The sequence below is a fragment of the Lycorma delicatula genome, chromosome 2, assembly GCF_047948215.1.
Source record: "Lycorma delicatula isolate Av1 chromosome 2, ASM4794821v1, whole genome shotgun sequence".
Lineage (NCBI taxonomy): Eukaryota > Metazoa > Arthropoda > Insecta > Hemiptera > Fulgoridae > Lycorma > Lycorma delicatula.
In genome coordinates this window covers 3586173-3600970 of record NC_134456.1, presented here as the reverse complement: position 1 = coordinate 3600970, position 14798 = coordinate 3586173, and the positions used below count along the sequence as shown (strand labels likewise).

The 14798-nt window shown below is 31.0% G+C and overlaps 1 protein-coding gene across 4 annotated transcripts in view; it reads right to left on the bottom strand.

Moving 5' to 3' along the window:
* The window catches only part of LOC142320429 (mitochondrial disaggregase-like), a 69439-nt gene that overhangs the window by 31633 nt on the left and 23008 nt on the right, over window positions 1–14798 (bottom strand). For all 4 annotated transcript variants that reach the window (XM_075358181.1, XM_075358179.1, XM_075358180.1 and 1 more), the window contains exons 3-4: window positions 12993–13186; window positions 3568–3809 (exon numbers count right to left, since the gene is read on the bottom strand). In XM_075358181.1, coding sequence (XP_075214296.1) covers window positions 3568–3809; window positions 12993–13186 — 436 coding nt within the window. The remainder of the gene's footprint in view (window positions 1–3567; window positions 3810–12992; window positions 13187–14798) is intronic.

The window sequence follows — 14798 nt, the reverse complement described above, 5'->3', positions numbered from 1 at the left end:
TAGAATGTATATATTGAGATTAACTTGCAAAGGAATTTAGATTGTTTTAACATTTGACTAAATTAAATTTTTTTATACCAGTGCTCTTTTGTTAAACAAACAAAAAAAATTATTGTAAACAAAAATGTATTATACTGTAAAAAGTAGTTTACTTCAACTGGATTGGATGTTAATGTTCATTCTAACTTGAATTACTCTCAGTGATACCAATATTTAGACTGTAAATCTGTTCAAAAGAAAAGAAGGTATCGGAGATAAAATAAATGTGGTTCATAGGTGAGTGTGCACGTGCGCAAACATACTCACTCACTCACACACACACACACACACACACACACACACACACACAGAGAGAGAGAAAACAAAGAATTCATATATTCCATGGCATGTCAGATTCAATTATTAATCTCATCAAAAAAAAAGGTATGTTTAATTAATTTTGCTAGTCTCCAATCACAAACGGGATATTTTCTACCTGCAACTTACACCTCATGGACTCAGTACAGCAAGATTATGTGAGTGAAACTGAACTAAATGAATTTCCAAATGTGTTTGCCACATCAATTGGTAAGGTGAAGAGGACACCATAGTTTTCCAGTCCAAACGGCTCCAGAGATAGTTTGATCCAGATAAGGTTCAAACTTTTCTCCATACAACAAATGATGGTGTTGTCCATGAAATGGATTCTATGTAATTCTGCCATGATTTCCATTTAGCACATCAAAACACTCGACAGCAAATAGTCCTTGCATTTTGGAATGTACAGAGCAATTCAGTTGTAGGCCTTTGATTGAAATTACTAGGGACCTCACAGGGCTGCCCTGTGATGATTGCTGTAATTTATATGCACATCTGCAGTCTTCATCCCACCAAGGAACAGCAGGTCATCTTGGCTTTCCAGATGTTAAAGGGATAAATTCATTCCTGCTATAGAGAATTAGATGTGTAAACTTGGTAAGATGGTGGATCACACTACCATTCTTATCATATTGGCCAAAGGAATCTTTATATTCAATCCAGTCCACTTTCTGAACCACCCATCTGCATGGCTGACTCTGAGGCAAATCACTGTTACTGACAAAGATAATACCCGTCTATGATCACTTCCAAAGAATTTTTTTGAAAACACGCCAGGTAAGATGTGAGAGTAAGGTTGCTGAACACAATGATAGATCGATACATGAAAACGTACCTGATAAATTTGACATAAACCTGCACGATCCATCATTCAATAAGCAGAGATCTAAGTTCTGCCTCAGTCGATCAACTACAGTGCCTCGGGAAGGACATGATAATGAGCTCCATGAATAGTGATGGGCATTGAAATCGTCAATTATTAGGCAGGGTAAAGGAATCTAGGAAAACAGACTGGACAGTTCACCCTCACTGATATCTAAATTTGGAGGAAGGTATAAGATGCATATATTCATTTTGAATGGCACCAATATCTTCACTGAGACTGCAGGGATGATTGTCACTAGTGAAATACAGGCGGCTATAACAATTTCCTTCAGGAGCCACACCTTCACATCTTCTGCCCTCAGTTTGATAGTTACTTGTTTCACTGATATATCTACAAAAGGACACATCCTGGGGATGGAAAAAAATTTCATGCGGATACAGTATTAAAGGATTTTCTTCCTTTAATAGAATTTCAATAGCCTCACAGCAACCACAGGGACTGCAAACATTTCAATGAATTACATTTGCACCCATAAATAATCTTCTACTGTTGCTGCAATAGCATGGGCAAGAGATTTTACCTGGCATGATAAAGCCTGGACCAATTTGGTTAGCTCTTTGCACGATGTACTCGTTATTTTTTTGCAGATTTTTAGGGAGAGCCTGGACAAAACTAACACTGGGCGCTAAAGGATTTTTCATGTTGAGGGATTTTTTATATTTCCAATGAGCCTCAGAAAGGATACTTTTTGTTCAATACAAATTCTTAATATAGCTGGTTCCTGCTTATAAACAGGGCATTCTTGAGATCTCGTTGAATGTGAACCCTTACAATTAATAAACTTTTCAGCTTCTGTGCATGCACTATCATCATGTCCTGTACTGCTACAATGCGCACAAATTTGCTGCTTAGTGCAGCCAATTTTGTTGTGACCAAAACCCTGAACTGAAAGCAGCATCTTAGTTAGGTATGTATAGTCGCACACAGACAGAGAGGCAGCCATTTCTTGTTCTCTCAGGAATAATTAGAGCAGGTTAGGATAAGTGAGGGTGTTGGCACATTAACAATATTCTCCCTTCTTCATGATCCTCTGTACCAAAGTAACCGATTATAGTGATAGCTTCTCTGAGATCTTCAATAATTCTATCCCTTGCTGGAAATTAGCGTATTATGTGGCTCCACTATTACTTTGTCTTTCCATTCATACCTTAGGGCTGTGAGTTTTCAGCTCTGTGCATCATCATTCACCTCAATCAACAGGGTGCCACTCCTAAGGGTTTTAATTGATTTCGGTTAGCCACATGCTGTTACTACACATTTGTTTATTAAAAAGGGAGAAACCTTAGAGAAGGAATTACATTCTTCCTTACATTTTACTATAAGAAATAATTAGTTACATAATTTAGTACTCTGCGTTACATTACTTGTTTCTTGATTGCTTGACAAATTTTTGGCTGACCTCCATTTTTTGGTGCCCAGAGGAAATCATTTGAGACTCACTATATAGAGCCATCCATCCATCGGCATGATAGAATCCACCTTGGGTTACACTTGCATTTCAAGTGTCACAATACCGAGTGTAAGTGTAAGAAGAAACAGCGTAAGATGTTGTGTTGCTGTGTAAGGGTATATGCTGTAATTTGTTAGTGCTTGTGATGTGGTGTATATGTATTGTGTAAAGCATTCAGCAGATCAGTGTGTAATAGGAAGTAAAACTGCTGACGCTAGGGCCATGGGGACGCCAATCCCTAAAGTCTTTAAGAGTAAGACTCCCCGTCGGAGTTATTAGATTATTGAGACAGTTTGTTTAACAAAGTTGTGGCAAAACAACAAATAGTAGTTTATTACTGTGTAAGAGAACAATATTTTAATGCGAGTTAGATTTCAATACTTGAATTATTGTAAGTGGTCACTGTTGTTGTTTAGATATCATGTGCGTGGACTCTCACTTTATTTAAAAAATAGACGATAAAAAAATGTACACCGATTCATTTATAATAAAAAACCAGCTCATACAAGTTAGATATTGATAACTATATTCTAACTCTTGAAATTTTAACTTATCCTGCCAACTTATCATTAAATTAAAACCATAATTTAAGAAATTGAATTACACAATAATTCCATTTTAACTTTTTGAGTTTAATTTACAGCTAATTCAGCAACAGTTTAATTCATAAATTTTCCAAGTGATCCTGTCAATTTGATATACACTACCGGAAGGAAAAGAGGGAGAAAAGACTCGTTTATATTTTCCTACCATTAATAACGTTTGCTCTGCCTTTAACAAATGTTATAGCACTTAAATGGATGAGAAGCAGCAATATCATCATCTATTAAAAAAAAATTTGATAATATATAGATAACATAAAATAAGATAATACCTCAACTATGTACTTAGATAGAACTTCTTTTGTTGTGCCATCAGCTGCTAAATCAATAGCTTGAACTCCTGTAGAGCTAACCACTTTTGGATTACAACCAGCTTTAATTAGCAATTTCACACACTGCAGATCATCAACAAGAACAGCATAATGAAGTGCGGTAAAACCATGGAAAGAATACCTTTTACCTACATGGACTTCATCTAGCCTATTACTGAAATCTTCTTCTCTCCTGTTCAATACTGAAAAAATGTATTAAAAAAAAAAAGAATAAATTTTAATTAATGGATTATTGTTAGATTTATTAAAAAATGTAAGATGTAAGTAAATTTACCTCTATGTAACATAAACTGGAAATAACATTTGGTAGTGAATACAACATTTGGAGCTAAAAGTACAATTCATTCATTGCTTATAGGACACAATCTTTTTTTATTGATAGCAAGTGATTTAATTACTTTTATTTTATAATAGTTTGTAAATTGTGGGGAAAACCAGAAGTTCAGTTATGTTTGGGAAGAGGAAATGAAGGGAAAATATTTGGTTTTATTAATTACGAACTCATTTGAATTTACACATCAAATCTCACATTCAATGAATGTGAGAAAAGAACCCTAAAAGGAAGAGGATCGAGGCAATGGAAATGAGGATCAGGAGGGCAAGCTGGAAGGTAGAAAAAGTAAAGAACAAGTTCTAAAAGAACTGAATGAAAACAGATTGCTTTTAGATTTGATTGGATAAAGAAGAGCAAAATTGATTGGGCATATATTACACCACAATCAAATTTTTAATAAATATATTTGAAGGAAAAGTAGTAAGGAAAACCAAGAAATCGTCCCAGAACTGCACTCGTTCAAAAATATGGAAAGGGAGAAGAATTATGTCATACAGATTGAAGATGGAGATGGCAGAGTTGGAGGGAAAGAGTTAATCTTACATAAACTTATATATTACACAGTTATCTTACGTAAATCTTATCTCAACATGCTATGTTAAGGTACCTTTAGAATTTAAAAAAGAACTAATGTGAACAACTAAACAAAATCTACATAAGAAAAGAAAAAATTACCAATATTGTTTAAGTTAATAAACTGATAATGTTGTGAACAGGAAAGACAGATAATTAAAAAGTAGCAGTTACTGTGCTCTTTTTCTGAGCCTAGCAATGAATTGATACTGTAAAAAATTATGTAAACACGTCCAACATGCAAAATTTTAAACACAGAGTGAACACAAATACTGTTTGATCAGAAATAACAAGAATGTGTGTCTGTGACTTGTTTTAGCTGACTTGTGTATAGGTACCAGTAAATTAGTAATTGTTTAGCAGTAAATTGTGTATAGGTATCAGCAATTTTGATTCTGGGAATTACAGCATTAGTGCTGTGCTCTTTGCATACACAAAACTAAATTTTTTTATATCCCCAAACTTTTGTGCGCAATATTACAAAATCATCACATTTCTATTGTCTCAAGCATCCACAGTTTACAAAAATGACATTATAGCCTAGACTATAGTCAAGGATTAAAACCAAAGGAATAAAAGTATCTATTCAAAATGTAAACTTATGGTACCACATCTTTCCATTTATTTTGTTTCACATTCCTTTTTTTCAATAAGTACTAACAATGTTTGCTTCTAAAACACATAGGTTTTAAGAAACAAAAAATAAAAAAAATACAGGGCCTTATACAGCTACAAGAGTGAATCGGGCAATTTTAAAACGTTATTAAGAGTAAATTTGTTTTAGTTGATATTAAGAAGGATGAACACAGCTATGAGGTCTGTTCAGAAAATAACCGAACTTTATTGTTTTTAATCTTTATTATTTATTTTAGATTATTGGTCCCTGTCACCTTCAAAGTACCCCTCTCCCTTATTCACACACTTTTCCCAGCAGTGTTTCTACTTCACGAAGCAGTCCTGGATAGTTTCATTTGAAATGCCCTTTAAGGTCCATGACGAATTTGCTTTAATGTCATCAATAGTCTCAAAACAGCATCCTTTCATCTCAGATTTTAATTTAGGAAAAAAGAAAAAAATCACAAGAAGCCAGGTCTGGTAGGTAGGGAAGTTGAGGGAGAACAGTCATCTGATTTTTGCACAAAGCTGTGTAATGTGTGTGCGTCTATGTACACAAATACTAAACGAGATATCAACAATCCAAGAACACATGGTTACAGAGGAGGTTATGCGGAACAAAATGCGACCAACCACAAGGCACTAAATACCTCTGTTGGTGCATAATAAAAATGTTCAGTTATTTTCTGAACATACCGCATAGACATGAAAGCATTTTTATTATTTATGATTTAAGTCACCAAAAAAAAAAATTTATCATCCAAAAATGACTGTTGCAGATGACCCCATTCCAACATACATAATCAATAAGTCTCTTGCTAAAGTCCCCCATTACTCTTTGCAGCATCTCTTTTTTTTTGTCTTCAGTCATTTGACTGGTTTGATGCAGCTCTCCAAGATTCCCTATCTAGTGCTAATCCTTTCATTTCAGTATACCCCCTACATCCTACATCCCTAACAATTTGTTTTACACACTCCAAACATTGCCTGCCTGCACAATTTTTTCCCTCTACATCCCTCCAATACTGAAGCGGCTATTCCAGGATGCCTTAATATGTGGCTTATAAGTCTGCCTCTTCCTTTAACTATATTTTTCCAAAGGCTTCTTTCTTCATCTATTTGCTGCAACACCTCTTCATTTGTCACTTTATCCACCCATCTGATTTTTAACATTCTCCTATAGCACCGCATTTCAAAAGCTTCTAATCTTTTCTTCTCGGGTACTCCGATCGTCCAAGTTTCACTTCCATATAAAGCTACGCTCCAAACATATATTTTCAAAAATCTTTTCCTAACGTTTAAATTAATTTTTGATGTAAACAAATTATATTTTTGACTGAAGTTTCATTTCGCCTGTGCTATTCGGCATTTTATATCGTTCCTGCTTCGTCCATCTTTAATAATTCTACTTCCCAAATAAGAAAATTCTTCTACCTCCATAATCTTTTCTCTTCCTATTTTTACATTCAGTGGTCCATATTCATTATTTCTACTACATTTCATTACTTTCATTTTGTTCTTGTTTATTTTCATGCGGTAGTTCTTGCGTAGGATTTCATCCATGCCGTTACTTGTTCCTTCTAAATCCGTTTTACTCTCAGCTAGAATTACTACATCATCCACAAATCATAGCATCTTTATCTTTTCACCTTGTACTGTTACTCCAGATCTAAATTGTTCTTTAACATCATTAACTGCTACTAGTTCTATGTAAAGATTAAAAAGTAACGGGGATAGGGAACATCCTTGGAATTTTTTTTAAATGCTGAAATTTGATTCCAGTCTACGTTATCAAATGCCATTTCTAGGTTTATAAATGCCAAGTATGTTGGTTTGTTTTTCCTTAATCTTCCTTCTACTATTAATCTTAGTGCTAAAATTGCTTCCCTTGTCCCTATACTTTTCCTGAAACCAAAGTGGTCTTCTCCTAACACTTCTTTCACTCTCCTCTCAATTCTTCTGTACAAAATTCTACTTAAGATTTTTAATGCATGAATAGTTAAGCTAATTGTTTTATATTCTTCACTTTTATCTGCTACTGCTTTCTTTGGTATCATGACTATAACACTCTATTTGGTCTGATGGAACTTCCCCTTTGTCGTAAATATTATATACCAGTTTGTATAATCTATATCGCTTCCTCACCTGCACTGCGTAGTAATTCTGCAGGTATTCCATCTATTCCAGGAGCCTTCTGCCACTCAAATCTTTTAATGATCTCTTAAATTCAGATCTCAGTATTGTGTCTCCCCTTTCATCCTCTTCAACTTCCTCTTCTTCCTCTATAACACTATTTTCTAATTCATTTCCTCCATATAACTCTTCAATAAATTCCACCCACCAATCGACTTTGCAGCATCTCTAGGAAATTCTTTCAACTTATTCCTGAATGTAATGTTTCAACTCTTGAATTGTGTAAGTTTTGAAGACTAGGGCTTTGTGATATTCCCAAAAAAAATCACATGCTGAAAAATTGGGTGATCTGGCTGGCCATTTGATGTTCCCAAACTTGGAGATAACACAATTAGGAAACAGGTTCTTTGAAAGTACCATGGAAGCATGTGCAGTGCTTCTTAAATTTAAAAAAGTAAATGAATACCACTAAAATACTTGCTAATATATTTACTGAAAACCTAATGACTAATTAACCAATTCCACATTACACTAGCAATGCTATCAATGGATGTCATGGAACAGTCAATACAATCTTAACAACTTTTAACAATTTTAGTGATGTCTTAGAACCAAGTTTTAATCAACTACAGTAGGTAAGAACAGTCTGCCAGGTGAGCTGTTTTCACAGTTCTGACTAAACGGAGTACCAAATTTTTAGAGCATTTCGTAATTATTTTTAAATAATTGAATCTTAACCTAGCACATTTCATAAGAAAAATAAAAAAATTAAAATTTTCATTGCATTTGTTAACAGCAACATACAAGAAATTAAAGGCATTAAAAATTGTTAAATATCATTTAAATTACAATTTCCTCTAAAAAGATTTAAAAACTGTCAGGTTATAAAATTTCAATTAATATTCTGGATTTTGTGGTCTATCTTACAACTTTTGTAAATTTACACCTCATTTCCATAAAACGCTAGAAATATTTTTATCTGTATTTATACTGAATATTTGCATGCATTTATCTACATGTACTCTATTTTGCATTTTTTATTTTAAATCAATTTATTTACAAAATTTAATTTTGAAATTAAATTTTTTTTTATGTTGAATATACTACAGTAAATGTAAGGAATATGAGAATTCTGTATCACTGTGAAATCCTCTTTCATCAAAAAAGAAAAAAATGTATATATATATATATATATATATATATATATATATATATATAGATTTTAAAACTATTATAAGGAACAAATCTAAAATTATGTTTTTCAATTCCTGGCAAATTTTCCATCAATTTAAATAACCCAAACTTCCTTTTATAAAGTGATACTCTAAAACAATAAACACCTCTAAATAATGCAATTAAATGTTAAAAATTCTTTTTTAGAATGAATTGCAAGGAAAATTTATTAAAGGTTTTTAATGGACAAATGTGTAGGGTGAGATATTTAACTGTAAGTACAGTGCATAAATTAACTCAACTTCTTTTCATCACACTACTTAACTGATCTAAAGCTTGTTAATGTTTTGTTTTAACAAGTGAAAAAAAAACATTATCAAATTGAACAAAGTGAAAAATAATTAGTTGTTTAAACATAGAAATCTTGAGATAATTTCTGATTTCCAGCTTTTCTGTGCCCCTCTTACTGATGATCAAACAAGAGATGACACTAATCCTTCTACATCTTTGGTCAGCAAGTTTGAAGATTAATAACTAACTTCATCTTTGTTAAACAATTGCACATGGTTAATTTTATTTCAATCCTGATTGAAACAACTTATCAAAAAATGTTTACTTATAGGAAAAACTGTTGGTCTAAAATCTGGACAGGACAATGCAAAAAGATTTTTAATAATGATACAGAAAATTTTCATTGTTGAATAACAACTGGGAGACCAATATTCGTTTTAGAGTTTGAAATCTATTAAAACTTTTTTGTGAGAAACACTCCAAAAAAATTACATATCAGGAATTAATAAGACAATTAAAATTTGTTTGCATGTTTCACACAGCCATTAAGTCAAATTAAAAAATAATCAAAAAATGGTACATTTTCTTTAGTATTCTAAAGAACGATTTCAATAATGAAATAAAAATAAGTACTGTTTTAAGAATAAAATAAGATCATTTACAATTCTTTACCTTTTTTATGAAGAAGGTTATTAAGCTTTAAACTTATCAATAAATAAAGGGCTATTACACTAAACACTTAATAAAATAAATTTAAAAACAAAACACTCACAAAAAAGGTTACTTAAATTCTAAAATGATGACAATTTTGATTGTTATATAACTAGATGGTGTTTCGACTGATGTTAGATACTGCTGAAATAGTACATATAAATAAAAAATGAAATGAATAAATTAAAAAATTACAATAAAACATTTATTGACAAATGAACAATAAAAGACAATAGAAAATAGTATTTTTAATGGTGAACAAGAGTAAAATACATGTAAACCGGGATTAAGAGTAAAACTACAGGCAAACAACTTTTGACGTTCAATCAATCCCAAATTAGAGTAAATTTAGCTTTAAAAATCCAAATCACTAAAATTTTTAATTAAGAACATGAACCTAACCAATTAAATGTTATTCCTGTTCATGAAAAAAGTTAGGGCAGTGGATAACCACTTGATTTTATGGAAGAAAGCTTTCACAAAAAAGATTTTAATAAATTTCATATTTCTAATAAATTAATTTTGTGACCAGTTTCTAAACAATGTTGGGCAGCAACAGATTATTTGGTCTTCAATATTTATGAGCCAAATTTTTCTTTATTCCAGTTTTAATCTTCTTCTAGTCGGCCCTTCATACCCTAAACTGCTATTATTGTAAATACAAATCAATTTGTAAATGTCCTTTCTTTCAATGTATCGTTTCATCTTTAGCGTTCCCAAGGACAAAGGGCAATTTCCTACATACAGTCATGGCAATGATTATAATTCCTTAAAATATATTTTTTATCTTCCTGCTATATGGAGTATAAAATACATTTTTTCTCCACAATTTCTCCAATCCTACTCCTAGATCATACTGAAGTAAAAACCACTGTAAGATTATTGAAATAAAGTTATCTTGTTGCATTTGCTACATTTTTTGTTAATTCTTTCAGCATCATGTTGCCAGTGGCTTCTCTGGTAAAATCACTGAACTCAGTATTATATCTTTAATAAAATTTATTCTCTGCAATATCTTGCAAACAAACTGTTATCCAGATTGCTCAGTAAACAAACACAATAAAATCCGCTATTTATGTTGTATAGGACATTATATATTATATATATATATATATATATATATATATATATATATATATATACATGTATTATACAAAATATAAACCACCAAAACACAGTAATTAGATAGTAAACTTACCATATTAATTTCCAATAATCGATTTTTGCAGGATACCGCATCTTCAGTTGGTACTGAATTCTATAACATATTCATATTATAATTTGTTGGAATTATTTTCTGTTTTAAAAATTTTGAAATTTATTATAAATGTATATGCAAATTCTGCTTTCCTTACTGGCCATCAGAATTTGCAAATTATAAAACAAATATGTTTTAATGTAGTTATATAATTCAATACAAACTGAAGAGCCTGGATCCTGTGAAAATTGATTATTGGAAATTAATATGATAACTCTAATTTATCTAATTACTGTGTTTTGTTTATATTTCAAATAATATTAAATTAAACAACACAATGGTCAATGAATTATTTGAATTTTCAATAAGTTATATATATATATTTATATTTTAAAGGCAATTCTTTTAATAACCATACTCCTCTATACCTATTCAAATTAATTTATATTTAATAGATCAACCCTAAGTACAGATCAATTGAAATAGTATGACTTATCTTATTTCAGTACGTAACAGAAGCGCTTCTGTGTTTGATTCACATCATCAGCTGCATACATTATATATATATAACATCAAAAACTTGCAATCCATGACAACATACCTCCCATTCACTTATAATTGTATGTTAAAAATTATTTTTAAAATAGTTTAAATATATATAGTGTATGAAAGTGATGGTGCAAATCAAATTCACGAAAGCACTTCTGTTATGTAATGAAATAAGGTAAGTCATCCTATTTTAGTTGTTCTGTACTTAGGGTTGATCTATTAAATATAAATTTAAAAAAAAAAATATATATATATATCTAAATTCTGTTAAATAAACCACCTAGCGCAGAATACCGAGATAAAAGACATATCTTATCTCAAGTACAATATTGAAATAAGACATCTCAATATTCTGTAATAGGTGGTTTATTTAATAGAATTCAAATATAATTTAAGAGAAGAGAGGAATAATATGAATCTTAAAATGATTAATTTCAGTAAAATATATATAAATATACTAACTTAAGTACCCAAATCTGGTCCATACTAAATTTATTACTCATTAAATTTTTATGCTTTCATAAAAGCTCGCTGCAAACCATATTCCTTCCTTTGAAGTTTAAGAAATGAATATAAAGGCTAGATGGAGCCTCTGTGCTTAATAATGCCGCATACAATTGCTCATCAGAAAAAAATACCACTTTTAGTTTTTTACCTACAACTTTAACAATTTGTTCCTGAGATTTATTTATTTTTACATGCTGCTTTCATAAAAATTATAGTCATAAGCTTGATGATTATTACTAAAGCAACCTGCAGTCAAATTTGATTTATTAGAGACTGATACACAAGAGAAATTTATGGTGTAATTACTGTTTTGTAACGCTTTCATTAACAGCCAAAATAATTTGTCTTGATTAGATATTTTTTAAAGATATGATTTCAAGTCTAGTACCATTACAGAGTGAAGGAGGGTCAAGGTTTCTTAATAATATAATGGAACAGCCATTTTAATATTATTTTTTAATTTTAGTATAAGAAGCATCCAGCCAATTCTGAGAATTAAATATTAAAAGAAAAATCAATAGAATTGTCTTCAATTAGATTGGTATCAATGGATTTGTAGATAATTCCCTCCTCACAATTAATTTGTTTTAAAAGCAGGTAATCAATATAATTTACTTTTATCACTTTTTATTTTCAGTATTGAACATCTTTTATCTGTCTAACTCTTCATCTTCTAAAAAAGTAAACCTGTAAAATTTAAGTCTTTTTAACTTCCTTGTTTTATATTTCAAATTGTATTCTTTCCTCTGGATTTTAAAAGCGGACAAGTATTTATAATCATCAATTATTTCACTCTAACCAAAACAAGTCATTAGAAATACTGAATTATAGTCTCATATTTGAAAGAAAATAATTTGATTTCGAATGAGTTGTAAAGAGAATATATAAGATGCTTCAAGGAGTTCTATGACATCCCAGAATTACCAATAATTAGGTCGATGATGCCGATAGTTACTTTAAACTGAACTTTACTAAAATACTTTAAAATAAAAATTAAAATAATTTTTTTTTTAATAATAAAATGAGGCAGAGAAAAATTACAGACAGCAGGATGAATTGATCACTTTTGGCTTCTGTGGAAACACCAATTTTTTTATAGATAATGCAAAAGACAGATAAAACACAAAATTAATAACACAAAGTTATCATATATATATTAAACACAATAACATTAAGGTTATATGAAAAGAAATTAAAAAAGAGGAAAGAAACCAGTTTATTTGTTATGTTAACTGATCTCTAAACCACATATAATCAATTTTTTTTTTACAAAAATTTCACCTTCCATTAGATGAGCACGTTTCTCCTGTGAAGTTTTGTAAACATTATAATACTCGTCACCCAAATTTGGATCCGCTCCTAAATCAAGTAAAACCTTCAGATTATCTGCTTTGCCATTAATTGCAGCAACATGTAGAAGAGTCCAACCCAAAGGATGTCTCATATTAACATCACACTTATCCTCCTTAATCAACCTGATCAGGATAAACATATTAATATTAAAAAACAGCAACGCTATCAATATGATTACAAGTTAATAAAACATAATAGAAATATGAAATTAATAAGTGCAAACAAATGCCATTATTCAACAAATGTACATCAATTTTTCATTTGTTTAACCCACAGTATTTTTACAAATTATAAACATTTCATGTATGTGCACACACATACAAATATATATATATAAAACCATCACAAGCAGTTCATGACAGCATGTGAACTGCTTTATGACATGAAATTGAGGCATTCCCACATTTTAAAAATATAATAAAACAAAAAAACTTTTACCTATTATATGATACAACATAAATCCCATCAACAAAACTATAGTGGGGAATAATTTAAAGGGTTTTTCTGGATTGCTTTTGGATATCTTGAATTTTACTTCACCCGTGCCTTCTGAAGGTAATTCTTTTTTTTTTTTTTTAATCAAATAAGATGCCAACATAATGTTTGGCAAACTGCCAAACATAATTTCTATTTCTTTTTAATTACAAAATTTATTCAATTACACAAATAACTGTCTATACGGGTGTGTGTTCAAAAAGTAATGAGAATTTTGCAGGCTGTATTAGTTTGGTTCTCAAGATTTTTTTGTTGTTATATTGGTAAACATGTCTGAAAAGTATCTGTACATCTTTATCCATATTGAATGCTTAGTCTGTTGTCAGCTGTCCAAACGATAACACGAATTTTGGTACGATCGGAAATTTTTTATTTGTATAAATAATGGATCAGAGAGTTTGTATTAAATTTTGCTATAAGAATGGAATAAAGTGTAGCAATGTTTTAAAAATGTTAAATATTGCTTTTGGTGAGTCTGCTATGAGTAAAGCAAGTTTTACGCGTGGTATAAACATTTCCAAGAAGGTCATGAAGATGTTGAAAATGACAAGCGCGCCGGTTGCCCCAGCCCATCAAAAACTGATGAAAACGTGGAAAAAGTGAAAGAAATGATTATGAATGATTGCCGAATTACAATCAGAGAAGTCGCTAATGATGTTGGGATATCAATTGGCTCATACCATGAAATTTTTTCGGATGTTATGGGTATGAAACTTGTGACAGCAAAATTTGTTCCAAAATTGTTGAATTTCAAACAAAAACAGCATCGAATGGAAGTTGCTCAGGAGTCGCTAAATGAAGTCAATAATAATACAGAACTACTGAAACGTGTCATAACAAGTGATGAAACATGATTTTATGGATATGATGTCAAAACTAAGGCTCAATCGTCCCAGTGGAGGCATTCCGGATCACCAAGATCGATAAAAGTTTGACAAATACCGTCAAATGTGAACTTATGCTCACAGTGTTCTTTGATTTTAACAGCACAGTGCATCATGACTTATTGCAACAAGGTCAAACAATCAATAAGGAATTCAACACCATTTGCGTGAAGCAATCCGGAAAAAGCAACCAAATTTTTGGCGAAATTATTCATGGCTTCTGCATCACGATAATGTGCCTTCATTGCTTGTTCATCAATTCTTAGCCAAAAATAACAATGTAATGATACACCAGCCGCCATCTTCGCCAGACATAGCCCCGTGTGACTTTTTTTTACTCCCAAAAATAAAGAGA